The sequence below is a fragment of the Lepidochelys kempii genome, chromosome 2 (assembly GCF_965140285.1).
Source record: "Lepidochelys kempii isolate rLepKem1 chromosome 2, rLepKem1.hap1, whole genome shotgun sequence".
Lineage (NCBI taxonomy): Eukaryota > Metazoa > Chordata > Testudines > Cheloniidae > Lepidochelys > Lepidochelys kempii.
In genome coordinates this window covers 106,091,145-106,117,720 of record NC_136381.1, presented here as the reverse complement: position 1 = coordinate 106,117,720, position 26,576 = coordinate 106,091,145, and the positions used below count along the sequence as shown (strand labels likewise).

Here is a 26,576-nt window from a genome sequence, read left to right as displayed (position 1 = left end):
GGGGGGGAGGGGAGGCATGTGGTCAGGAGACAGGCAGCGAGGGGAGGGGGGGGTTGGATAGGGGATGAGGTCCTGGGGGGGGGCAGTTAGGGATGGGGGTCCCAGGAGGGGGCGGTCGGGGACAAGGAGTGGGGGGGTTGGTTGGATGGGTCAGGGGGGCCTGTCAGGGAGTGGGAGTGTGGATAGGGGTCGGGGCAGTCAGGGGAACAGGGGGGTTGGATAGGGGGTGGGGTTCCGGGGGTCCCGGGAGGGGGCCGTCAGGGGACAAGGAGCGGGGGGGGGGTTGGATGGGTCAGGGTTTGGGAGGGGGCAGTCGGGGACGGGAAGTGGGAGAGGGCGGATAGGGGGCAGGGGCCAGGCTGTTTGCGGAGGCACAGCCTTCCCTACCTGGCCCTCCATACTATTTCACAACCCTGATGTAGCCCTTGGGCCAAAACAGTTGCCCACCCCCGCACTAGTGGCTTGATCAGGCCTCAGCTCTGAGGCCTGGAAGCATTCATCCTTCAAAACATTGTGCCTTTCATAGGCACCTGTGAGACCTGCTCCATTTAAACAACAGATGTAGTCAGTGCTTTTCCTCTACCACGGTACTGCTGGTGCATATGGCCCTGCCCCTCCCTAGATATGCCTCTTATAGTGCTCCGTTCCCTTTGCACTCCCAGCACCTGTACCTAATCATGGCTGATCCAGAATAGATAGGGAAGAGTTTCTTGGAACCTTTCCTCCACCCTCACTTGCACCCTATCTGTAGTGGCCAGAAATCAGTTCTGAACGACAGAAAGGGGACTTTATACAGAGGCTATCAGATATAGAGTTATGTACAAGAACTCTTCTTAGTGAGGAACAGTAACAGTCTCCTATCCTCAGCCTATTCTTATTACAAAAATCGGTAATGTTTGCTTTATTCGCTGTGCATGATTCAGACATTAACACAAGAAGTAAACTCCTACCTGTTATTGCCCACAGCAACAAGAACAGAGTGCTGAGCCCAAATGCCATTCTACACCGGGCAGGCAGTGACAACCAGGCTTCTGGCCAGCTGTTTGGAGATGATATATGACCTTAGTGTAGGTTTCCTCTAATACTGTTTAGTACCTAGCAGGAGCCTTGAAGGGCTGTAATAGACAGCAGAGGAAGAAATAGGTCAGACGTTAGCATTTTAGACTGTCACAGCACAAGCAGAGAGGATAAATGTAGGCTTGACAATTACTTCCACAGCGTCTGTGTGATGGATGAAACAGGAGATTGGGCAAAATGAAGATAAAGAACAAATTACTTACCTGTAACTCTTGTGCTTTGAAGGTATAGAAATAGCCTACACTCTTGGGTTCCTGTATCTACAAAGCACCAGTAACCCCTCTATGCACTTATTGAACAAAGGGAGTTTATTTCTGCTCAAGTGGAAAGTGAAATGCAACCTTCACTGTGGAGCCATAAAAAACACCTTCAATATTAAAATTCCAGGCTTCAAAGATAAGTCTGTTAATTTATGGGACTTCTTGTGTGAGTAAGGCAAACAAAAAAAAATCCTCTTTGGGATTTTCAGGAAGAAAACATTTCTTCTCAGGACAGTCAAAGTTCCTCCAGGAATCCTAAGCAACTAACATATGGGTTTAATGGGGAAGAACTAATTCCAACATCCGATTTGAGAAGGAAAAACAAGTTTTATTTAGCCAGCTATTTAGCTACAATCTACTATGCATACAAAGGATACGGAGGCTTACCTCCTGAGGGAAGGGAGCTGAACCTTTCGCTTGAGTATAGCCCTTTCAGTACAGAGAATCACAGCTAGTTTCCTTTGATAGTCAGTGAGTGACTGGAGTTTGTTTCCCTTACAAGTCAGTCACTGAGCTGGTTACTGATTTGCCCCTTAAAACTTGGCCTTTTATATGGCAAGTGAGTGGCCTGCTACAAAACAAGGAGAAATACAGGAAGAAGAGAGTTGTTTTGACATGTTTTTTTTTTTTACACAGGCTGATCTAAACAGGGTAGATATTGAAACTGCTCCAGATTCCAGATGGACTTCATCTGCTCCACATGCAATCCATGTAGCCATGTAGCATCAATTCATTAGGAAAGGAAGACTCTCCAGGGTCCCTACAAACAATCTGCAGTTTTGGAGAAGGGCAAGGTTAAAGTAGAAAAATATTTTGCTGAGAATCTCAAGTCCCAAATGTGAAAAGCAATAAATTTGGCAAGCTGCCTGCAAAACTGTGGAAGGTTATTCATTTTTCAGAAGCCCAACACTCATTTTAAAATACAGTTTGACATTTTTAAGCCTAATTCTACCAAACAAGCAATAAAATTTCTTTTTGAGAGACACACTATTACAGAGAATCCATGGCACCAAGCATCAAAACGGTTATCCTGATTTATTCAAATGACACAAAACCAAGGAAAGAACAACTATCTGTCACAAAACAACACTACTTTATGCTTAAAAGTGTTTTGATATTTGCAATTACAGCTCCCCATCCAAAAGAAATTCCTAGAAACAGGATGAAAATGTATTAATCCACTTCTTCTTCCCACTCTGACCACCCTTTGTTGGGCATCAACTATTAAACAAAAAAATCTTTATTTTAATCTAGCACTGAAAAAGCTCGTGCAAAGCTGGGGTGTTTGGGTTTTTGTCATTATTCAAATAGACTAAATTCAACACAAGTGTAGCTCCACATAGGGCAATGAAGTTACATTAGGAATTAATCTGGTTCAGTATGCTTAACTGAGAAGGAAAATAATGATACTTTGTTCTTAAGCAGCACCTTTTTCCAAAGGATCTCCAAACACTTACAAGCATTAGTTAATTCTCATAAGACACCTGTAAGCTAAGCAAATATTATTAAATCCATTTTACATTTTAGGAGCTAGTGATAGTGACTCCTATTATTAAAGTTGCCAACCATTTCCCATTATAACCCCAAAGTTCAACTCCTTATAACTTTGTCAAACTTTAGCTACTGGGACTGAAACTCTCCATGTTTGCTCTCTGTTTCAGGTTTAATTTCTTTGGGATGTTTCAGCTGTTTTTGAGAATAAGATTAGGGAAAAACAGGAAGTTTTGCCAACCTTAACAATTTTTCCAACTTAAAAAAAACCCAGGGAGCTGAAAGGTGTCTTATGAGAATTAACTAATGCTTGTAAGTGTTTGGAGATCCTTTGGGAAAAGGTGCTGCTTAAGAATAAAGTATCATGCCCAGATGTTAGATTTTAGGATCAAACTCCTAATAAGTTCTTTTGCACATGCGCAAATGGCAGTTTTCTGTGGCTTATGACTTGTCCAGTTCTGGATGGATTTTTACTGGCACAGAAAAAGATATCTCTCTGACTCTAGGAACCCATCCCTCTGGTTTGAAACAGAAGCTTGAAATCTGGCAGAGGGATAGGTTCCTAGAGTTAGAGAGATATCTTTTTCTGTGCCAGTAAAAATGTTCTTCACCCCTCACTGATTTCCTGAAGCAGTCCCACAAATCAGATGTGTCTCTTTAGGATGGACTGGACACATGCTCCTCTGGCCTAGGGGAAGGTGCATTGGGCTGGGAATCAAAACATCGCAGGGTCAAGTTTCACTTCTTCTGACTGGCATTAATAATAAGGATTGTGAAGTATACAGAGTTATTAAGCAAGGCCTTATACCCTTGCCCCCAAAAGGAGGCAAGTATCAGTTCCTTCATTTAACAGGAGTAAGTAAGGGTTCCACAAGGTCATATCGGGCAGAACTGGGAATAGAATTCCGGTCTCTAATACAGAAGACCCAAGACTTAGCCACTTAGCTGCACTGCCTCTCATAAATAATATGCCAGTTCTAAGATGGCTTCAAAATGGAGCTCCTCCTGTATACATAACCCATTTGTTTCAGTGTACTATATTCCCCCTTTAGTGGCTGGTTCACAGAGGTTAACAGTTTGATGCTGATGCCAACTAATATAGATATTGCTTCAGCAAAAATTATTAATATATTTGCACTGTTGAATCTCTTGGGTTCAAACCCTACTCATGATGCCTGTGGAACAAGGGTTATTTATACGATAGAATTTGTATTTTTCTAGAAAATGAGGTTTTTATAAACCTACATTGTAAGTATGAAAGTAAGGTGTCAAAGATAAGCATTAAAAAGGCGACAAGCTTAATTTCACCCAACTTGCATATGCATTATGATACAGACTGTTTTTACCGTACAGGACACCTGACTCCCTCAGTGCTTTTTTCTGATGACAGGTAACTATTTTTATTTACCTTCTATGTAACAAATCGCCAAAGCCTGCTCCCACTGAAGTCAATTGCAAAACTACCTTTGATGTCAATGGGAGCAATATCAGATCCAAAATGTGTATAATGCGAATATTAAGAGTACAGCCTTTTCTCCATTAAAAAAATAGAAAACCTCTTTAAAAATAATAATGACTTTAAATGTCTAAATAACTGGGCCCATGAACACTCTCCAGAGGGAGGCAGGGTGTAGCCATGGGGAAGGAGTCTGAGGTTAAGCAAGTTCTGCAGACATGTGCCACTAAAATGTAACTATTTTCTTTCACAGAAATGCCATGTACCCTCACCCCATGATATTACACTGTCTACATACAAGTGACATCAGACACACTACATCAGAGCTTGCTTACCTTGATGTAGATAAATCAATAAATGCATATATTTAAAAAAATGATGTGGATGAGAAGTCTGGTTTAAATCAACAAAGCCAGGGGATATGGTATTATAGCTGAATCTCTATCCTGCACTCACACATCACTGAGCCTTTTTATTTTCATAATGATGTGAACAGAGAAGATAATGCTGCCGGCATTAACTTTGAATTTTCTTGGCTTTCATCGGCTTAAGTCAGACCTGTAATCTTATTCACATTTCAGAGGAAGAACTGCTCAAAATGGACTATATGCAAGTTTATATGACAGTAAAAATATATATTGCCTTACATTGAAAACCACTTTTTTTTTTCTGAGCTTTGCTTGAGCCAAATGGAATTCTGTATCTGGCAGCCCGAGACAAACATTTCCGCTTCATTATTTTTAACATGCTCAGCAGTGGGGCAGACCCCCAGCACCAGACTGTTCAGAGGACAAAAAACAACAACAACAACTCAATTTCCCCCAGAACCTTTCTCTGTATTTCAATCCTCCTGGGTTTTAACATAGACTAAAATCATTTTCCCTGTTAGAGAGAGAAAGGGACCAGCCAAGCAGTAACACATTCCCTGCACATAAAAGTTACCCCAGGGTTAGAACAATAAAAAATTGTACAGACTGGATTCCCTAGATCAGGGACTACATCTAAATCCTTGGTCTGCAGAGTGGTGAGTATAGCATAAGGCAGCATATCCAGGCTGTATCTTCCTCTCATTGACATTAGTGACAAAGCTCCCACTGGACTCAGTCAGGCCCATACAGGAAAGCTCAGAATCTTCAAATGTAGCTCACTGTTGGTACTGATGGTACTTGCATCAGCTGTGAGAACATTTCACCTTCAAGGTAAAATAATCAAAGACTGGAAAGAGTGTGTGGTTAGGATAGTCACAGAGCAGCTCTGGAGAACTGCAGACTGACCACCAGTGTAATGACAGGACTATGAATACCTTGTTCGTTAGCAACAACTTTACTCCTGGAGGAATTCTGAGCCAAAAAATTAAAAATTCTGCAGACAATATTTTAAAATTCTGCAAAATTCTGCAAAATTTGTCAAAACAACACAATATAATCATGCTAGTTTCTATTATTTTGGTAATTTATTTGAACTATAATCCAATGGATGGAGAATGGAAGTGGGGAGTACTGACGAAAATCCCCAAACCTTCTTGCCTAATAGTAATGCAGCTAGGTTTGACCCTTTATTTCTAGTTATTAGTCAACAAAGATATGCAGCCATATGCTCAGGGTTACATCATAGGCAAGTGAAGAGCAAACAAGGGCTGGGCAATCAAACTCACAATTTATATTGGCTACATCTCCAGAAAGGTCAGTAGCAAACAGTTCATGGTGCACATTTTGATAGGAATTTTTTTCAGTCCAAAAATTTAGACAGGTTCTAATCACTAAAGCACCATAAGCATTTATAAGGCCATTCTGTCCTTTACACCACTCTGCCAATGTAAAGGAGCCTATTTTATACTCCTGGTGGGAATTCACAAAGACACTGGGAACAATTCACTAAGCAGGCAAACTGCTACATTCTGCTCTGCCTAAGGGGACAGAGCCTGCCCCACGCCTACCTCCTCAGAAACACCCCAAAGCCCTGCCCCTCCACACCAAGTGTACCGCAGTAGCAAGCGAGAGGGACAGTGTCTCTCTCAAACGCATGACTGCCCAGCCCCCTGTTCCCCCAGCAGTAATTTACATCTCTACTGGCTGCCCCAGGTGCCCAAACGGACCTGCCTGCGCTGCATGACCACTCTTGCAGCTTCCCTTTGCTTCCCCGTCAGAAGTCATTTTTCTGTGGGGAAGCAAAGAAATCTGCAGAGGACATGAATTCTGTGCACATGCAGTGATGCAGAATTCCCCCAGGAGTAAACATCACCTCAGGGAGGATTTTCGACTGCCAGGAACCCTGCATTCTTTGGGTTATGCTGCCAGAAGAAGAACAGGTAGAAGTAATATCTTAAACTCTTCTCTTTTTTTTAAACTAGCCAGATTTCATGTTGATGATGTCCCTTCTCCAAAACAGGAAGATACAGTAAATGAAACCTCCTACTTATTAGACTGTCCTGATTTTTTTAACAAAAAACAATTTCAAACTGAATCTTTCCATTAAATACAGCATTAAACAATCCTTCAAAAAAAAGGGTTACCCCAAGTAGAACTGCTCCACCAATTGCACCATTACAGTAACCCCTGGCATCTCTGACTAACACAGAAGAGAAGAAAAAACACGACAGCAGCACTCACCACTAGTATCACAAGGAAACTATCTGGGGAACAAGCAGGCATAATTCTAATGCCAAAGGATGGTGTAACAGTGGTAAACATTTCCAAACTTAGGTGTCTAATATTAAGCATCTAAATAAAGGAGCTAATGTTCAAACTATCCACAACTGCTGTTGAAGACAGTGAGATTTACTGGTGCTCAAAACCTGTGCAAATGAGCTCCCTTATGTAGATGCCTAACAGTAGGCACCCAGTTTTGAAAATGGGTTATAGACAAAACCTTCTTTATTACAACTCCAGTACATATCTGTGATTCTGATCCTTTCTCTGTTCAATTTGTATGGAGTTCTGTATGCCTTGTTTAGTAACTGCTGTAGGTTGTTATAGCCTAATTCCAGTCAATTTTGTCAGTCAAATTCAGAACTCCTACAAAAAATAATTATGTGGGGAAAAAAAACACCCTACCCAGTTAAAAATACCCTATTACGTTGTACTGAAGGGTCACTTGTCTGTGTGATATGCCCAAACACTCATCACTGCTATCCAATGCAAGTAACACAGCTAAAGCAGAAAAGTAATGATTCATTTAAAGGGTCATTTTACTGTACAATACTTAAGCAGATATGATAGCTACCTGAATAACAAATGACTTCGTTATGATTCCTGGGCAGATACAGCGAACAGCAAAGGAATTCCTAACAATGAGACACTTAAAAAGGTTACACAGTACCATGAGCAGTTTACAATTAAAAAAATAAAATAAAAAAAAATCAATGAACGGTGTAATTGCCCTAATGAAAAATTAAAGTGCCATTATCAGTGTCAGAATTTACACCACACTGTGACACATATAGTGACTGGAAACAAGTCAAAATCATTCAGGATTGCTGCCACTTAAATTGCAATACAGATATCATTTGCATAGCACTTAGGGTATGCACATGCCAGAGTACTTCATGCAATGTGGTAAATATGAGCTGAACTCAATAAATGCATCAATAAAGACTCAAAGATGCCAAACATCTCAGGACTTTGAATCCTCACTTGGCATTAATCCTAATCTTAGAAGGGAGGCACCTGAGGACAAAAACTGATGGATTGTTGTGATCAGCTGGGACTGTAATCAACAGATCTTTTGGTTTCCACACATTCTTGATTTTTATATGAAAATGGTATTTCCTATTAGTTCTCTGTATCATTGCTGAACATCCATTATGAAGGGGAATACAGTTGTCAATATCAAACTAAAGAGAAAAAAACAGGTTTCAAGGGATTGCTAATGGGACAGACAGCTTCAAAGATCTTGGTATGAATGCAGCTCATATTTGCAGTGCTGAAAGCCACGACTGTCTGATGGCTGATCAGTGGCCTCTGTGATGAGGCTGTATGGACATGGTCTCAGTCCAATTCCTAGTGGATGTGTCCTCATCATAAAAAGCAATCGCCACAACTGGCTGCCTCCCTCATCTTCGAGGCCAAAGTCTGAATGAGGGTGGAGAGTGAACTACCTTTCATATCAGAGGTCTTGCAGGTCAGATTGGGACACATTGATGGGACAGGGCAAGGGAAGTTTGCACTGCTGCTTCCCATCCTGTGCATGAACAGAAAGTATCAGTCTCCAAGACTGATACCTTTCATGAGCACTGAAATAAAGAGAAAACATATATTATATGTTTATATAATTCACATTTATATATATATAAAAATCTGAATTAAGTTGTGTTTTAATAGATATATAAAATATATATAATATATTCATATATTGCATATATTATATATTAAAATACTACCTCTGATCAGATTAGCTCAGATTATTAATTTTAATAGTGTTTTAATATATGTATTTGATTAGTGTGTGTGTGTGTATATATATATATATATATATATATATATAAACACTACCTCTGATCAGATTAGTTTAGATTATTTTTGCACTTCTTTTGGTGTGCTTTTATATTGTCAAAATGGTTTACATGGTTTTTTATTAAATGCAAACAAAACTTCACTCTTAGGGACATAGACTAAGTTGCAGCGAAGATCATATTTTTACAATCAAGTTTTAAGATCTTAAAAATAAAAACAAGTTACTCAATTATGCCAACTCTCATGATTTGATTACGAGTCTCATGATTTTTGCTATTTTTCTTAAAGTCCTAAAGTCAAGAGATCATGTGAGAATCTTAGCCTTCATTAAAAAAAGAAAGAAAAAAAGAAAAAGAAAGTTTCTAGTCCTCATGGTTGCGGAGAAAAGTTTGAAAACACACCCCCTAAAGACTCAAAATCTAGAAGGCAAATAAAAAGAACCCAATACTTAGTATCTTTTAAAAATAAAATCAGGGGATGAAATCCTGGTCCCATTCAACTTCAACAGGACAGGATTTCACCTATAATTTTTAAGCTAATGTCATGATTTTTGGAGCCCGACTCATTTGAACACTTAGGGCTGGCAATACTGTTATATAATGTCTAATTATGACCTAAAGAACACCTCAATGCTAATTGGCAAAGGGTTCACTGATCTGTAACAGTAACTATTGACAGGCCTTACAAACTCACCACATCTAACACATTGTTTTCAAAATACTTATCCAAAGAGGGTCAAGAAAAGTCTCTAATAAAAACTTACATTATCATACTAATCCTAATTGTTATGAGATGTATGGATGGATGTTATTTAAGGAGTTGTGTATATATACACACCGGAACATGTGTTTTAAAGTCTGAATCAAAGCAGGGATGTCAAGCAGGTTTTGACCAGACTAAGGATGTATATTCACCTGTGTGCCTCGGGTCATATGTAAAATAGGCATTGTAAGCCAACACAATGGGAAGACTGTTTGCACAACGTTAACATGAGGATGTGAAGGCATCATGGAGTCAGCACACCGACAAATAAACCATCCTGACTCTGGGGACAAAACAATGAACTGTGGGGGATATAAGGAGAATGCAAAAGAACACATCTTGATCCTTCACTGGGGAAACAAAGAGAACAGCGTTTTCTGCATTCATGAAAGGGGGATCCCCAGCCATGTTGGTTGGAGACGCTGGGAGATTGCTTTAGGTGACAGAAACTACTTCAGACAAAGGTTTATTCTGTTAATGTTAAGTTTAGACTCTAGGAACAGTGTTATACTTTTTGTTTTATATGTAATCATTTCTGTTTCCATTTCTATCCTTACTCACTATCTCTCAAATCTTAACCTTTGATAATAAACTGATGATTTAAGCCCAGCTTAATTGTCATGCACATTGTGTAAAGAGTTATCACTTTGGATGGGCTATCACCAGCAGGAGAGTGAATTTGTGTGGGGGGGTGGAGGGTGAGAAAACCTGGATTTGTGCTGGAAATCACTTTAGATAAGCTATTACCAGCAGGACAGTGGGGTGGGAATAGGTATTGTTTCATATTCTCTGTGTATATATAAAGCCTGCTGCAGTTTCCACGATATGCATCTGAAGAAGTGAGCTGTAGCTCACGAAGGCTTATGCTCTAATAAATTGGTTAGTCTCTAAGGTGCCACAAGTCCTCCTTTTCTTTTTGCGAATACAGACTAACACGGCTGTTACTCTGAAAACTGATGATTGTTTTCACTATAAATATATCTCAGTGCTGTGTTGTTATATTGGAGCTGATCCTCATTTGAATAATAGAAGCTGGTGTGTTCACTATTCCTCTGGGGACAGCTTACCTGGTAATTTCTGTGAGTGTCCAGACAGAGCATGTAGGGATTTGAGGATTGGGGTGCACCTATTGTTAACCAGCAAGGTAAAGTAAGGTCTGGCAGAGCCCTGAGGAGACTGTTAGGGTGCAAGCTAACTGATTGGTGGTATCAGGGAGCTCACACCCAGTTCAGCCCAAGCAAAACTTCCTCTCACCAAAGGCAGGTGATAAGGTCACTCACAGTACTGGGCACACTGAGGAAGCATCATACCAATCAACTACTTATCTGCAACTTACTTTTTGACTGACACTTCATTACCTGTCAAGGCCAAAATGTTCAAAAGTGGTCACCGATTTTGGATGCCTGAGTTTGTGAGCACCCCATTTGAGACTCCTAGACCCTGATTTTCAGAAGCGCTGAGCACCCAGAAAATCAGAGGGCGAGTGCCCCAAAATTGAGGCATCTAAAAATCACACACTTTAAAACATTTTAGCCAGAGAGATAGTGATCACAAAACCAAAAAGCAAACAGCTCTATTTTCTGGTTCAGTCTGCAGTGTCAGCAAGTTGAGAAAATTCTGGCTTTTACTTTAAAATTGTATTGGCAATAATACTACACACATTGATGTGGTTTACATATGAAACACTTCTCATTAAAATTTCAGTTTTACTGCAGAAGTTTTCTGGCAATTACCTCATTTTAAATATAACAGTGAGGTTACCCTTTTTATGAACATAAGATGTTTTATGTCATTTTCATTATTTGAGTACATGTCAGACAACATATAGCTTGCTCAACAAATATGAGAAGTCGCTTTTTGGTATTCAAGGCCATATGCACCTGTCAACTAATGAATACTCCTAATTTTAGGGAATTGATATTTTTATATTAAGGGAGTGCACTGAAGGATTCATGTTGTAAAATACAGACTCTGAAGTTACGTAAGTACTTAAATATACATATTTATTATCGCCTTCAATGGCCAGTCACAGTGTGATTAGCTGAGACAGGCTCATGTGACTAAGTTTAGATTACGTCCTATTGCCCGCATAGCTGATTAATTATATTTGATGCTAAAAATATGGACCATCTATCCCAGCGGTGGGCAAACTATGGCCCACGGGCCATATCCGGCCCATCAGACCTTTTAATTTGGCCCTGAAGCTCCCGCCGGGGAGCAGGGTCAGAGGTTTGCCCCGTTCCTGCGTTCCAGCTGGGGAGCAGGGTCAGGGGCTTGACCCGCTGTGCACATGCCGTGGCTCCCGGGAAGCAGCCGGTATGTCCCCACTCCAGCTCCTACACAAAAGGGCAGCCAGGGGGCTCTGCATGCTACCCCCACCCCAAGCCCCGCCCCTGCAGCTCCCATTGGCCATGGTTCCCAGCCAATGGGAGCTGTAGGGGGCGGTGCCTGTGGACAGGGCAGCACACAGAGCCCCCTGGCCGTGCCTCTGCATAGGAGCTGGTGGGGACATGTCGCTGCTTCTGGGAGATGCTTGAAGTAAATGCTGCCCAGAGCCTGCACCCCTGCCCCTCCTGCCCCCCAACCCTCTGCCCCAGCCCTGATCCTCCTCCCACCCTCAGAACCCCTTGATCCCTGCTTAGATCCACCTCCTGTACCCCTAAACCCCTCATCCCCAGCCCCACCCCACAGCCCAGACCCCTTGTTGAAGCCCTCATCCCCCCATACCCCAAAACCCCTGCCTCAGCCTGGAGCCCCCTCCTGTACCCTGAACTCCTCATTTCTGGCCCCACCCCAAAGCCCACACCCCCAGCAGGAGCCCTCACCCCCTCCCACACCCTTACCCCTGATTTTGTGAGCATTCAGGGCCCGCCATACAATTTCCATACCCAGATGTGGCCCTCAGGACAAAAAGTTTGCCCACCCCTGATCTAGCTAATGATGGAGATTGAGTCAAATGATCTGGAGGAGAAAAGACTCAGTACAGGACTGCTTAGATATTGCAGGGCACTGTCAGCAAAAACAAAATCCTGTAACTTAGACGTGTATACTTATTCTATCCATAGTTCCTTGCAGCTGCTTTTAGACATGACTCCTGTCTCAGTGGGATTTCACACATACCTTTCGAGCTCTGAGTCTGAGTTTGTGTATGGACAGAGGGAGAGAGATTAGATACACTACCTTGGCAAAAAAGTTTATTTGCCCACTCAACCAGGGCAAGTATGTTTTGTTTCTCTTTGTTATAAGCAAGTAAAATATCACTATGATATTCATTATCGCCAGTTATCCTGGTAAAGGCTAGAGAAGTATATCTCATGCCTATGGTAGTAAATCTTCTGACAGTTTTTCAAAGCTAAGATGGACAGTATTCCCCATCATCCCAAATCTGGAACATGAAACACAGTGTGGAAAATGACAAGTTTCAGAGTAGCAGCCATGCTAGTCTGTATTCGAAAAAAGAAAAGGAGTACTTGTGGCACCTTAGAGACTAACAAATTCATTTGAGCATAAGCTTTTGTGAGCTACAGCCCACTTCATCGGAGTACTTGTGGCACCTTAGAGACTAACAAATTTATTTGAGAATAAGCTTTCGTGAGTTACAGCTCACTTCATTGGATGCATCCAATGAAGTGGGCTGTAGCTCACGAAAGCTTATGCTCAGCTCACGAAAGCTTATGCTCAAATAAATTTATTAGTCTCTAAGGTGCCACAAATACTCCTTTTCTTTTAGTATGGAAAATGTTATATGCAACGTGCTCCATGATCAGATTGCCTGAAAGAGTAAATCACATCATGTGCAGTTAATAGAGTGGTGGGCAATTGGCATGGAGCCTACTGGTCCTAGGACATTTTGCAGGCTGCAAAACTAAAAAGGCTGCAAAACTATAATAAACGTGGTCAAGTGGATAAGACAGAGGACATGAAGATATCCATGGTGAAAAGGGCTTGATTGACAGGCCACACATAAAGCACCAGCCCCTACCAATAAGCAACACAGCATGGCAAAAGAAGATGTGCCCACATGTAGGTAATAAGCAGTTCCAGGAGTGGCCTCAGAGAGGTGGTAAAATACCAGTGGGTTTCGGGAGGTGCTGTAGAATGAACTGAAGATGAATTTGATTCCACTGGCACTGGTGCTGCATGGCAGAAGGAGATGCATATACAACAGCATTCTGAGGGGCAAAATGGAGAATATGTGGGTGTTCAGAGGTTAGGCAAGGAAGCAGTTGATCCATACAGTCAATCAACTGAAGCAAAAACAACAGTCATATCATAAATAGCCACAGGCATGCAGGATTAACAAAAGTGTTTATCTGAAGACAATGAAGCTAAAGGAAGAACTATCCACAGGTACAAATCACACAGCACCATAACCAGAGCTGGGTGCGCCCTTGGCAGTAATTAAAAAAGGAACTTTTTTTAAAACTCAAAACACAATTAACCTGTGGAACTCACCGCTACTTTATATAATTGGGGCAAAGAGTTTACTTGTGTTCAGAAGGGGATTAGACATTTGTAAAAATAACAGGAATATATGCCATAAAAATAGATAAGGAAACAAATTATCAAGGAGTAAGTCAACCACAAACTGCCTCAGTTGAAGAAGGAACTTTTTGCATAGACATATTGTCTATTATGGGGGCTTTATACCTTCCTCTAAAGCATTTGGTACTGAACACTGTAGGACACAGGATATTGGACTGTTGTCCTGATCCAGTACGGCAATCCTTATGATCCTAATAAGGACAGACATGTAGTAACAATACCAAAACAATCAACCACACCACACCATGTAAAGTTACATACCTTCAGAAAATAACATTCTATAAGCAATGCTCAGGCAGCAAACATGCAATGGAACCATTAGCAATGCCCAGCATAACCAACAGCTGTGCCTGCCACATTATCCAAATAGATAGCTTCTCTCCCGTGATGAGAGAGGCCATGCATGATATCAAGTTGCAGTGGGGGAGGTTTAGATTGGATATTAGGAAAAACTTTTTCACTAAGAGGGTGGTGAAACACTGGAATGCGTTACCTAGGGAGGTGGTAGAATCTCCTTCCTTAGAGGTTTTTAAGGTCAGGCTTGACAAAGCCCTGGCTGGGATGATTTAACTGGGAATTGGTCCTGCTTCGAGCAGGGGGTTGGACTAGATGACCTTCTGGGGTCCCTTCCAACCCTGATATTCTATGATTCTATGATTCTATGAGAGCTCCACTGGATACATAGCAATATTAAGACACACAAAGTAGCACTGATAAAGTCACCAGTAGACATGGATCCCACACAGTTGATTAGGGAATCACACACAACCAACAGTGATAAGACAGAATTGCATCCAGGCATTTTCCCTGTGGAAATTAGGGCATCCAGTGGCTGTTGCTTTATTCACTGCTTGCGTGTCCAACACTCATTGTTGGGGGAGGGTGGGGAAGGATAAACTGCCAGGGCGCTTTCGAGAATACACCCTTGTTCCTTAGGTCATAACCCTTGTAGGATTGATCCTACACTCACTGAAGTCTGTGGCAAAGCTCCCATTGACTTTAATGGTGTAGAATTAGGGCCTTACTATGTCGTCCTTTCCTTTGCTCTCAGGGATAGCACATCACCCCAGGGCGTTGTGTGTATACTCTATTCCTCTCACTTACACCACCCCTTTCACACAATTTGCCCCATCTCCCATCCTTTGTGAGGTGTGTAGCTCTGCACACATTGTCTAAGATACTAAATTAATCTTTCCCTTTTTACAGGGAATATTGAGTATGAAAGATGACTGTGGTACAAGGTTAATAAGAGATTACAGTTGTCCTGAGGCAAGTCAAAAATTATGGAACATCCACTTGAATAGTCAACCCCACAAATGAAAAAGCTAATAAAAATGAATGGGCATTATGCAACCAAGAGGAATATATTTGTGCTACTATATATATATTTGTGCTAGTAGCTGAAAGCCTATGCTGTTGCACAGGTGTAATTCATAAAGTTGTGTGTAAAAAAGCCAAAAATGGCTGAGAACTTAAAACTGGACAGTAACAGACCATTGATCTCAGTGATGACTGAATCACAGCAATATTCTAAACAAAACGAGTTGTCCTCTATGCTTGTAGCTACTTCCATTGATTAACACTGACTCTATAGACCTTTTAGGCTTTGGGGTTATTGTGTCTGCTGGCTGTGTTGATATGTGTCGGGGGGGTTGTGCTGGGAGATTTGTGTAGGTGGCATTTGGGCACATGGGTGTGGCAGCTGGGCCAGGTTATCCATCATCCGGGCAGCCTCTCATACAACCAATGAAATGGTTGCATGTAAATTAGCTGTAGAATAACACTTGTGATTGGTTAAATTACCTCTGATATCAAAGACAATAGTCTAGGATTCTGGGCACGCATAGATACATGCCTTACTGTAGCTGAAAAACGCACAGGGGTAATTCATAAAATCAAAATGGCTGAGAACTTAAAAGTTGGACAGTAAATGATAGTGAATCAGAGTGATGGTTCAGTCTGGTGATGCTCTGAACAAAAGCTGCTCTCAGCCGCGCTTGTAGTTGTTTCCATCACTTCACGCTGACTGTACAGACATCATAGGCTCCAGAGTGACACACAGAGTAACAATCCTGGATTTTTATTATACAGATTACAGTTATGCTGCTCAGGGTCAGGCCTCTTGTGCTAGATGCTGTACAAACAGAGATAGGACACAGTCCCTGTCCTGGAGAGCTTAATCCATAAATGGCTTGGATTGTAAATTCTTCAGGACAGGGACAGGGACTTTATCTAGATAGATAGATAGATAGATGTGTGTTTGTGCGGCATCTAGTAGAAGAGACTTGGTCAGCACTACTGTAATATAAGTAATGCACACACACATGGATTGGGAGAAGAAGAAAAATAGGCTTATGTTGCATTTAATTTCCAACTCACCTTTTCATCTATAGGTTGTTGATTTAGACTGTACGCTCTTTGGGGCAGAAAAATGTTTTCTGTGTTTGTAAAGCACTTAGTATTTACACAGCACCCAAACTCTGCTAGGAATGGAATTATCGATAATGATTTTTCCTTAGATTGCAATGGGATAAAACTTTGCACTTAGCAAATATATAAGTGCTCACCATAAGGTAAATACATGTTTACAACAAAAGCATGCACTTCAGTAGCAAATTACTAATTTCCATAGGCTCTGTAACTGTAACATTTGCAATACTGAGATTTCTCAGCTCCATCACATCTGCATACTTCCAAAACAACATTTGGAAGAGACTTTTCCATTTTTGACCCTTTTTAACCTAAGTGGAAATTGAAAAGAAATGCCCTCACTACAGCAGTGAATCCATATTAACTGTTTTTCTTCCTAGTCCAACAGGTGGTACACATTTGCCACATACATTATGGAAATAAAACATTACTAACACTGAGCAATTGCTATAGCATTTCCTTTATTTTTTCAAATGACCCTCACAGTCATATAATAAAACCACTTTGTCCAGTATTTCTTTACACATAGGCATTACATTGCTCTGTGCTAATTCAGCAAGAGGGGGGAGGTATTTTCCTAAGAGCAGAGAGTGAAAACATATTTGCTAAAGAGCATATATTTCCTTCCTTCCTTCCTTCCTTCCTTGATGCTGTGAGATGCACAAGTGCAGCCAATTAGTCTTGGTGTTCAAGATCTAGACCAGTAACATATTTGTGAAATTCTTGGAGGGTGCAAGACCATAAAATCACTTAAAGCTCTCAATCAGTGTAGACTGGTTGTCATAATCTATTTAACAAGTAATGCACATTTCCAGGCAATATATAGAGCAGGGGAGAACATCCATTCTCTGGCTGGGAAGTTATTGAATGTTTACAGCCAGAGGGGGATGGGGATGGGAAATTCCATAGTTTCCTAACCCTTTCAAATAAATAACCGATCTATGCAACAATTAGCTTGTGCAGCACGCGGTACTTATTGCACAGCACCAACGCAGACCCAAACAACACTGAACGCACCCGCTCCCAAGCTCAAACAAGTGCTAGCATCTACAGCATCCTTTGTTGTATCTATAACATAGCCATCTGCGAGGCATGCGTTGCATACAGGGTTAACTCGCTCTCCAGCACCTATAGGCTAGCGGGGCAGGCATGACGACCGTACCTGAGACTGCTGATGGAGATGCTGCTGCTGTCGCTTCCCCAGGGCCTGGCAGCATCCTTCGCTGCCCCATCCATGGAACGGAAGCCAAGCGGGAGGAGAGGCGTGTGCGCTGGAGCGGGAGGGGGGCAGCGGTAGCAAGGCACCAGGCCAAGATGCCCAATGTCTTCTTCCTGCGGCTGAATCCGGGAGCTGCTGCTGCTGCCCGGATCCCCAGCGCGGCGGCTGCAGGAGCCGGAGCGAGACAGCAAGGGCTGTTCCTGCGTTCTCCTTCCAGCAGCTGCTGATGCTAACGCAGCAGCACCGCCCGGGGACGCCCCCTAGCGCTTTATCCCAGCCCCGCGCCGGGCAGCCGGCTGCGGGGCGGGGGCGCGCGCTGGAGGTCGCGCAGTCAGCCCAGCCTTTGCCGGGAGCCCAGAGCAGGGCAGGCGGGGCGCTGGGAGCAGAAGATGGAACCTGTCCCGGGCTCGCGCAGCAGCGTGTCACGCTCCCGCCCAGCCCGACCTCTGCAAAGAGCGGGTGGGCGTCTAGCCGTGGGGCACGGTTTGGGTGGGTGGGTGGCTGGGTCCACGGTGCAAGAAGCGGAGGGGCGGGAAGGGGGAGGGTCTCTGGGCGGGGGCGGAAGAAGGGTGTTTCACGCATTAAAGCAGATGTTTAAAAATAATGTCGGTAATAAGCAGCAGATATGGATGCAGATTCCCAGCTCCTCAAAGGTGGGGAGTTGGTCCCACCCAAGAGAAAGAGGGCAGCTATAAATCCCTCAAAGTCCTGGGTCTTCAGACCTGCTGGGATATTGATTCAGAGGCACCTCTGCTTAAAACTGCACTTAGGCTAACAGTCAGGTTGCACTTTTCCTCCAGGGAGCTCAACCCCCTTTCAAAAGTGAACAACTATTATTGTTCTTCCCATTTTACAGATGGGGACACTGAGGCACAGGGCAGTGCTATGGCATGACCAAGGCAAAGCTGGGAGTAGTACCCAGAAGTCTGGTTTCCCAGTCCCCTGCTCTATCTGAAAGACACAAAATGGAAGTGTCGGTGTGACAAAGATGGCTTTTAAAAGGTGCTTGCAAGCAACAGAGCTCAGTCTGCAGCAGACAACCATCAAAGCCAGTATGGGGTGAAAGGAAGGGAAACTGTCATGGTGATTATCCCCCATCTGCAAGCTGGGATCAGGTCCACAATCCCAGGGGTGGTGTGAGTAGAGGGGTGTCAACCCTGCAGATTTCAGTTCATGGAGAAGTGGAAGTGGAATGAACACTGTTGGTTTGCTGGGAAGCTTAAATACAAGGGACTCAAAGCTCAGGGGGACCCTTAGTTCTACATCCTCTTTCCCCACAGCAGCCCTAGCAATACCTCTTTACCACTGCTGCCTTCAAGGAGAACAGGGAAGCCTCCTCCCTGGGTCTTCAGGGTCTGGGAAGGAAGTGGGAGAGGGGTTAGTGGCTGTGTTCCTCCACATTGTATCTTCTGCTAGTGTCAGCCAGGCAGAACAATGTCTTCCTCCATGCCCAGGATTTTTTGGGGAGTAGGCGGATGAGAAAAAGGCCTGACCTCCCCTTGTTCCTATACACACACTCTCTCCCTCCCGCAATGCACTGCTACACTACACTATGCCCAGGGAGGGGATAACTAGAACATAGTTGTCAGGAATCCCCAGGGGTTCCCACAGTTTGCTTAGTGTAGCAACAACTACAAGAGGACATTGCCTTCCTCTCCTGCTGCCCTTTGACAGGTCCAGGGAAGATAGGTTTTCAGGGGAAGGGGCAGAAAGCATCCTAGGCAGGTAGGGGAGGGGCAAGTCAGTGGCTCTGTCTGGTAACTGAAACTACAGTGGGAGGGAAAGGGGGAATGGGTCCCCATGTGAAATCCCTGATTTGTACATGTAAAATCTCAATCTTAACACAGTATTAGTTATTTCACTGTCCAATAATGAACGTGGGGCAAAATGCGCTCTGGGAGCTGCCATCTGTAAAAGGCAGTATTGCCAACCTCAGGCATGCAAAAGCCAGGAGCCAGTCCCCCTCCCTCCCAATTATTAGATTTTTAAAAAATACATGGGGGGGGGAGGGTCTTTTTGTTTGCCTTCAAGCCTTTCTCCACAATTACGAGGGCAAGAAACTTACTTATTCCTATTAAATGAAAGCTGAAATTCTCACAAATTAACATGACGCCAGAAGCTGGGGCTTTAAGAAAACCACCAGATAGCACAAGACTTGTGATAAAATTTGCAAGAGATGGCAACACTTGAAATTGTCACATCAAATAATTAATAGAACCAATAATATAGCAAATCTCATCCCAAAGCACTTCATAAACCATATATACACAACACCACTGAAATGCAGCTACTTTAGGGGAAAGCATGGCAGCCATCTGGCACATAGTATCCTGCAGAAAAGAGTTGTGGTAAGAGAAATCTTACCCAAGGACACTAGGGTAAACTTTGTTCACCAAAGCAGACAGGACTTTGGTTTTAAGGTCACATCCAGAGACGACACAGTAAACTGCTTGGAAGACACACACACACAGATAGCTAGATAATGTGCATATGCATACTTAAAAAGGATGAAGGTTCAAGCTGACGCTGGTGGGATTTGAATTTTTGCTTCTATGGAAGATGGAATGCAGAAACCAGAGGGTTAAATTTTAGTATTATAGAGTCTTTGCATTTAGTATTATATAATGATCAGCACCAATAATACTCTGGTCCCTGACAAGCTTCAACTTGGTTATTTTATCCCACATAGGATTATCATAAGAAGAGTTTTATCTTTCCACAGACTTGACTGGACACAGGTTCTGCAGCTGCAGATAAAATAGCAGGAAGCACATGCAGCAAAAATCTTAAGGTACTGAGCCTCTGAGTTTTAAGCCTGTAATAATGATTCAGATTTATGAATTTGGAATAAAAGTAATGGATCAGTCAGCATTTGACTGAAATTCTCAATATGGCTGTGGGGAAAGAGGGAGGTATTAGCCTAACTTTGCCACAGATTGAAAAAAAATGGACATGACCACCTGGAAAGGTGCCAGGGTGTCAAATCCAACATCTCCAGCTAAGCCTACCAGAACAAGAGATAGCTTGGGAGCCAGTTAGGATCCCACCTAACACAACATGGAGGTCACATATATTGCTGCCCGAGGCTTTTGAGGACCAGTCTGTCAGTGTATGACTTCTAGCATGCACTTACAACCTCCCACACCCGGAAAGATGAACTTGGGGCCCAAATCTTTTTAGTCCTCAAGGATGTCCCCCTCCCGCACCAGCTGCCAAAATTCTCACAACTCCAGTGATTAGAGACTGTTCTCTCCCAGCAGACAAATCCCTGTGTCCTAGGGACAAGTGCCTCCGACTAATACCTATGTAAAAATCACAATTTTTTTGTTTTACGGAGTTTCTCACTAAAATAGTTCGCACTCCCTAAATGTTGCTTCATTTGCATTTTCAGCTAAATGGCTATGGCATGTTTGCATTGAAAATCTGCAGAAATGTGAATTTTCACAGAATCACTCCAAAATAGTTGGTCCATTTTCATTCTTAAACAGGTCCATTTCTGCTCAACACCAGGTCCCACAGAAAATAGACCTGGTTTTGCTCAAAGAAATCCACACACCTTAACAACATTTTAAGCAAGTAGCTTCACTTTCAATTAACACAGTGCAAAGAGACTTGAATTTCTAATATTTAGTTATAAATATATTGTATAACTCTGCTCCAACCCACCTATGTGCCAAACCCTCTCTTCTACCTCCCTACCTCTATTCTGCCTAGTTCTATAGCTATAGTTTCTCTAAGGCACCTATAACTGCTCGCTGTTATGTAAGTACTGTATAACAGTTAAAAAAAGTGCCCTAAAAGGCAAACATTTTCATCTTTCAGTGTACAGGAAATTGTTTTCTGTCTTTTTTCTTTCCTTTTACCTCCTTCCTCCTCCTTTTCCCAACTGTAAGCTGGTCCTGGGAAGATGCCATTTCCTGGGGCTTCATATCTACTTTTCCAGAGGACCAACTAAGGCTGGTGTCTGCTCTGTGAGACAGTTAGGAATACAAGTCTCCAAACTACAATATTGAATTATTGTTAAAAAACATCTGAATGGGGCTTAAGGGGATTAACCAATTAGCATTCACAGAAATAAAATTACAAAGCTATACAAAATATGTTGTGCTGCTGGTTTTGCTTCATAGTTCTGTGATTCTCTGTATGGGCTGTCTGGGTCGGTGTTTTTCAGACTCTTCAGCTTGACAGCCCCTTATTCTAAGTAAAAAAAATATCATGACCCCCTTACATTTACTGTAAAAGTAAGAATATATTTTTTTTATCCCTGATAAGCCTTTATCATTTGTGCATTTTAAGAGGTTGACATAGAATACTTGACCTTGAAAGGTAAGGGGGGGGGGGGAGAAATAAGATTTTCTTGGCTTTAGATTAGAACAAAATTTTCACTGCCTCAAGACCCCCCTGATTGCCTTGGGGGAGAGACAGGTGTTGCTACACATTAATTGAGAAACACTGGTCTGGCTGTTTTACATTGTTATGGAAACCTGACTTTACCACCTGAAACAGCTTGGTGTACCCTCTAATAAACGCGGCAGACGTATTTGCACAAATCCCGCCTTGTTGTGTGAGTAGATTTTCACTTATATGCTCAACCACTTTCTGGATGGCCTAGGCAGCTGTGTTTGGTGCTCCCGAGACATCCACAGGGTTAGGGGGACAAACCCTCTGCTCAACCTTCAAGGGGGCAAATCCCACCCTCCTAATGAAAAAATAACGAAGCAAACTCCCAAGTTTCCTGCTGCTATGTGTTCTCTTTCTCCACAGAGGAGAATCTGGTTCAATGTGTTTAACTTTTCCATAAAGTGTTTTTTCCCCCCCACCCTCTATTACAGGAACAAGTTGCAGCTGGTCACATTCAGACTCAAAGGTGTCAGAGAAAAGAGTCCTGATTGCAGAGATCCAATTACAGCAGTTATTGCCCAGTCAAAATTTGTAGCTCCAGAAATGCTGTGCACTGGAAGAACAGGACTGAAAAGCATTTTTGATGAAGATGGCAGAAGTCGAGTTGACATTTTCTGGCTGAGCAAAGTCCTGCCTTTCATAATCGTGATGAAATAAGAGGATCTGAATGCAGTAATCGTATCTGAGGACTGCTAGAGCTTCAAAATGTAAAATTCTATGTGAAGTTGGTCAGGTTACCAGTGCTCAGTCCTCCACCATTAATTACTTAATTTAATCAGGATATGGCATCAATACAGTTCACTCTGCAAAACATTCAGAGTTATTCTGGAAGCTTGATTCTAACGTACACCGCTCCGCACAACTAAGTGGTACACTGGAACTGCTGTGCTGTGTTGCTTTGATTTAGGGAAAATGTGATTTTTTTTCTAATGGGTTATGGTTCTTCTAATGGAGAGGGGAGGAGCTTCTCCATAGTTCAGTTTGTCACAAGTCTGATTTTGTCACTCTCCTCCCAATTTGGCCACAACTAAACCAGCCAGCTTGAAATGTCTCCTATGATTTCTCTACCCATGAATTGATTTTGTAAAGTTTGGGGGTAATCAGGTATCTCAGTTTGTGAGATCTGACAGTTTGATTACTTAGAGGTGTTTTATTTTTGTTAGATTGTTCTATTTCTATTTAATTTATTAATTTTAAGAACCCCATATCTCAAAAATGATGGTAAAAATCTCTGCATTCTGTATAATCTGTTGGGCTCAGCCAGGAGAGGTGCACATGAACTTTAGGGGGAGAGTATTGGGGGGTTAATTTTTACATTATTTCATTTCATATATCTTATATTATATCATATAGTCTTATTTTGACTGTTTAAATCCATGTATCATTGTTGTGTCTGAAGTTATGAATATAGGCTATGTGTTTGTATCTCAAACATGTTTTCTTGGATGATGCTCCAAGACAGATTTGCATCAAGGCTAGCCAGCCTGCTTGATGGTCCATTAAGGACAATCAGCTCACCCAATGATTCAGCAAGGCATGTAAGGACATGTGATCTAAGGCTCCATCTTTTGCTATTAACATTCCATTCACTTAGCCTAAAAGTATAAAAGGAGACTGTGATATCACTTCGTCTTCAATCCTGCTCCATATCTCTGGATATGATTTCTAACAAAGGAGAGCTTTGAACAATAGACTGATGACCTCCAAATCGAATGCGTGAACCCAAGAGACTTATTACAAGCTAGCAGATTTATCACTGCTATTATCCTGGCCTGCAAACTTTTAAGGCTAAGATTTTGTCACGGATATTTTTAGTAAAAGTCACGGACAGGTCACGGGCAAGAAAGAAAAATTCACAGAAGCCCATGACCTGTCCGTGACTTTTACTAAAAATATCCGTGACAAAATGGGGAGGTGGGGGGGTCCTCACATCACCTGCAGCAGCTGGGCAGTTGCAAAAGCCCCGACCCAGTGCTCAAGGGTCCCACACTCCCCAAGGGGGCCCAGAGCTGCAGGGTTCCTCTGCAGCAGCTCAGGCAGCAGGGGGACCCTACAGTTCCCAGCCTCCACCGGCGGGGGGTGGGAGAGGGGGAGGCTGAAGTCACTGAGGTCTCTGGAAGTCATGGATTCCGTGACCTCTGTGACAAAATCAAAGCCTTTACTGTAGTGTATATGATTCCTTAATAGGGTCATCTTCACCATGACTGTTTCTCACCCTAGGCTCCCCTTAAGCTACAATGTGGTCAGCTAACATGGTTTCAAGCGTGTTAGGCCTGGTCTGCGCTAGGAAATTAGGTCAGTATAGCTCCATCACTTACTGTCTTTAGGTATTAAGAGTCTGATTTTTTTTAAGGTGATGGGCACCTACAGCTTCTCTGGAGTCAATGGAAGATGCAAAAACTGAGGATATTAGGCCCTGCTCCTTTCAGGGTAGGTTTACTTTACAATTAGCCATGCACTGCTGGCCCACACCAGCTGATGCAGGCTCTTTAATTGAGGTGCCTCACAGGTTCCTAGAGCCCAGGCTCCAGGCCAAGGCTAAACATCTACATCAGGGGTGGGCAAACTTTTTGGCCTGAGGGCCACATCAGGGTTCCAAAACTGTTTGGAGGGCTGGGTAGGGAAGGCTGTGCCTCTGCAAACAGCCTAGCCCCTCCCCCCTGACTGCCCCCCTCAGAACCTCTGACCTATCAAACCCCCCCTGCTCCTTGTCCCCTGACCAGCCCCTCCTGGGACCCCCCACCCATAACCACCACCACCACCACCCCCCCGAGGACCCCACCCTGCTCCCTGACTGCCCCGAACCCTATCCAAACCCCCCTGTTCCCCATCCCCTGACCGCACATCCCCCCCATCCAACCGCCCCCTGCTCCGACTGCCCCCCGGGACCCCCTGCCCCTTTACCATGCTGCTCAGACAAGCAGCACTGGCAGCCACGGTGCCCAGCTGGAGCCAGCCACGCCACCGCGCTGCCCAGCAGGAGCTCACAGCCCCGCCACTCAGAGTGCTGGCAGCATGGTGAGCTAAGGCTGCAGGGGAGGGGCGGGAACTCAAGGGCTGGGCAGGCAGCAGGCCATAGTTTGCCCACCTCTGATCTACGTGGTTAAACAGCCTCTTAGCCCAAGCCCCAGGAGCCCAAGTCAGCTGACTCCAGCCAGCTGGGGGTGTCTAACTGCAGCATAGACATATCCTCAAAGCTCATGGATGAGCCTCACAGAAACAAAATCTGGGTCCTGAACATTAAGGGTTAAATCCAGGGCAGAAACTAAGGTCCCAATCCTGCAAACACTTACACATGTGTTTGGTCTAAGCATGTGATTAATCCTACTGATTTTAGTGGGACTATGTATGTGCTTACACAAGAGAGACAGCCAGATTTTTCAAGTATTTGGTTGCCTAAAGATGCAGATACGCACATAGTTTGTCAAATATAAAGGGAAGGGTAAACACCTTTAAATCCCTCCTGGCCAGAGGAAAAACTCTTTCACCTGTAAAGGGTTAAGAAGCTAAGACAACCTCGCTGGCACCTGACCAAAAGGACCAATGAGGAGACAAGATACTTTCAAAGCTGGGGGGGAACAAAGGGTTCTCTCTGTCTGGGTGTTGCTTTTGCCAGGACCAGAGCAGGAATGCAGGTTAGAACTCCTGTAAAGGGCTAACAAGCAATCTAGTTAGATATGCGTTAGAGTCTGTTTTGTTTAAATGGCTGATAAAATAAATTGTGCTGAATGGAATGTATATTCCTGTTTGTGTGTCTTTTTGTAACTTAAGGTTTTGCCTGGAAGGATTCTCTATGTTTTGAATCTGATTACTCTGTAAGGTATTTACCATCCTGATTTTACAGAGGTGATTCTTTTACTTTTTCTTTAATTAAAATTCTTTTTTTTAACATCCGGATTGCTTTTTCATTGTTCTTAAGATCCAAGGGTTTGGGTCTGTGTTCACCTATGCAAATTGGTGAGCATTTTTATCAAGCCTTCCCCAGGAAAGGGGGTGTAGGGTTTGGGAGGATTTTTTTTTTGGGGGGGGGGGGGGGGAGGGAAGAGGTTTCCAAGCAGGCTGTTTCCAAGCAGGCTCTTTCCCTGTTAGATATTTGTTAGATGCTTGGTGGTGGCAGCAATAAAGTCCAAGGGCAAAAGGTAAAATAGTTTGTACCTTGGTGAAGTTTTAACCTAAGCTGGTAAAAATAAGCTTAGGGGGTTTTTCATGCAGGTCTCCACATCTGTACCCTAGAGTTCAGAGTGGGGAAGGTGTTGGATCATATTAAAGAAGTTCTGTATTAAAATCACAAATGAGTTTGATTCCCCAGAGTTTAAATTCCAGGGTATTACTAATTAAGAGGTCTCTTGGTTTTTGGTACTGTTTCTCTCCCTCTATGTGTGAAACTTGCAAGCTGCTAACTGTGTTAGTACATTCTAAGACAGAGTCTGTTCTCAAAGCAATTCACAAGAGAGAGAGACTCAAAGCAATACTCTAACAACAGA

At 43.0% G+C, this 26,576-nt stretch overlaps 1 protein-coding gene across 9 annotated transcripts in view; it reads right to left on the bottom strand.

Annotated features, from left to right (window-relative positions):
• KIAA0319 (KIAA0319 ortholog) overlaps window positions 1-18,140 on the bottom strand; it is an 83,768-nt gene extending 65,628 nt beyond the window's left edge. For 3 of the 9 annotated variants that reach the window (XM_073331865.2, XM_073331866.2, XM_073331871.2), the window contains exon 1: window positions 17,635-18,138. In XM_073331865.2, the coding sequence (XP_073187966.1) occupies window positions 17,635-17,704 (70 nt within the window). In that variant the 5' untranslated portion in view covers window positions 17,705-18,138. Of the gene's footprint in view, window positions 1-950; window positions 1,116-1,280; window positions 1,435-17,634 lie in introns of those variants that run through there. The other 6 variants (XM_073331872.2, XM_073331874.2, XM_073331867.2 and 3 more) reach the window with 4 other exon arrangements.
• Between the last annotated feature and the right edge of the window lie 8,436 nt (window positions 18,141-26,576).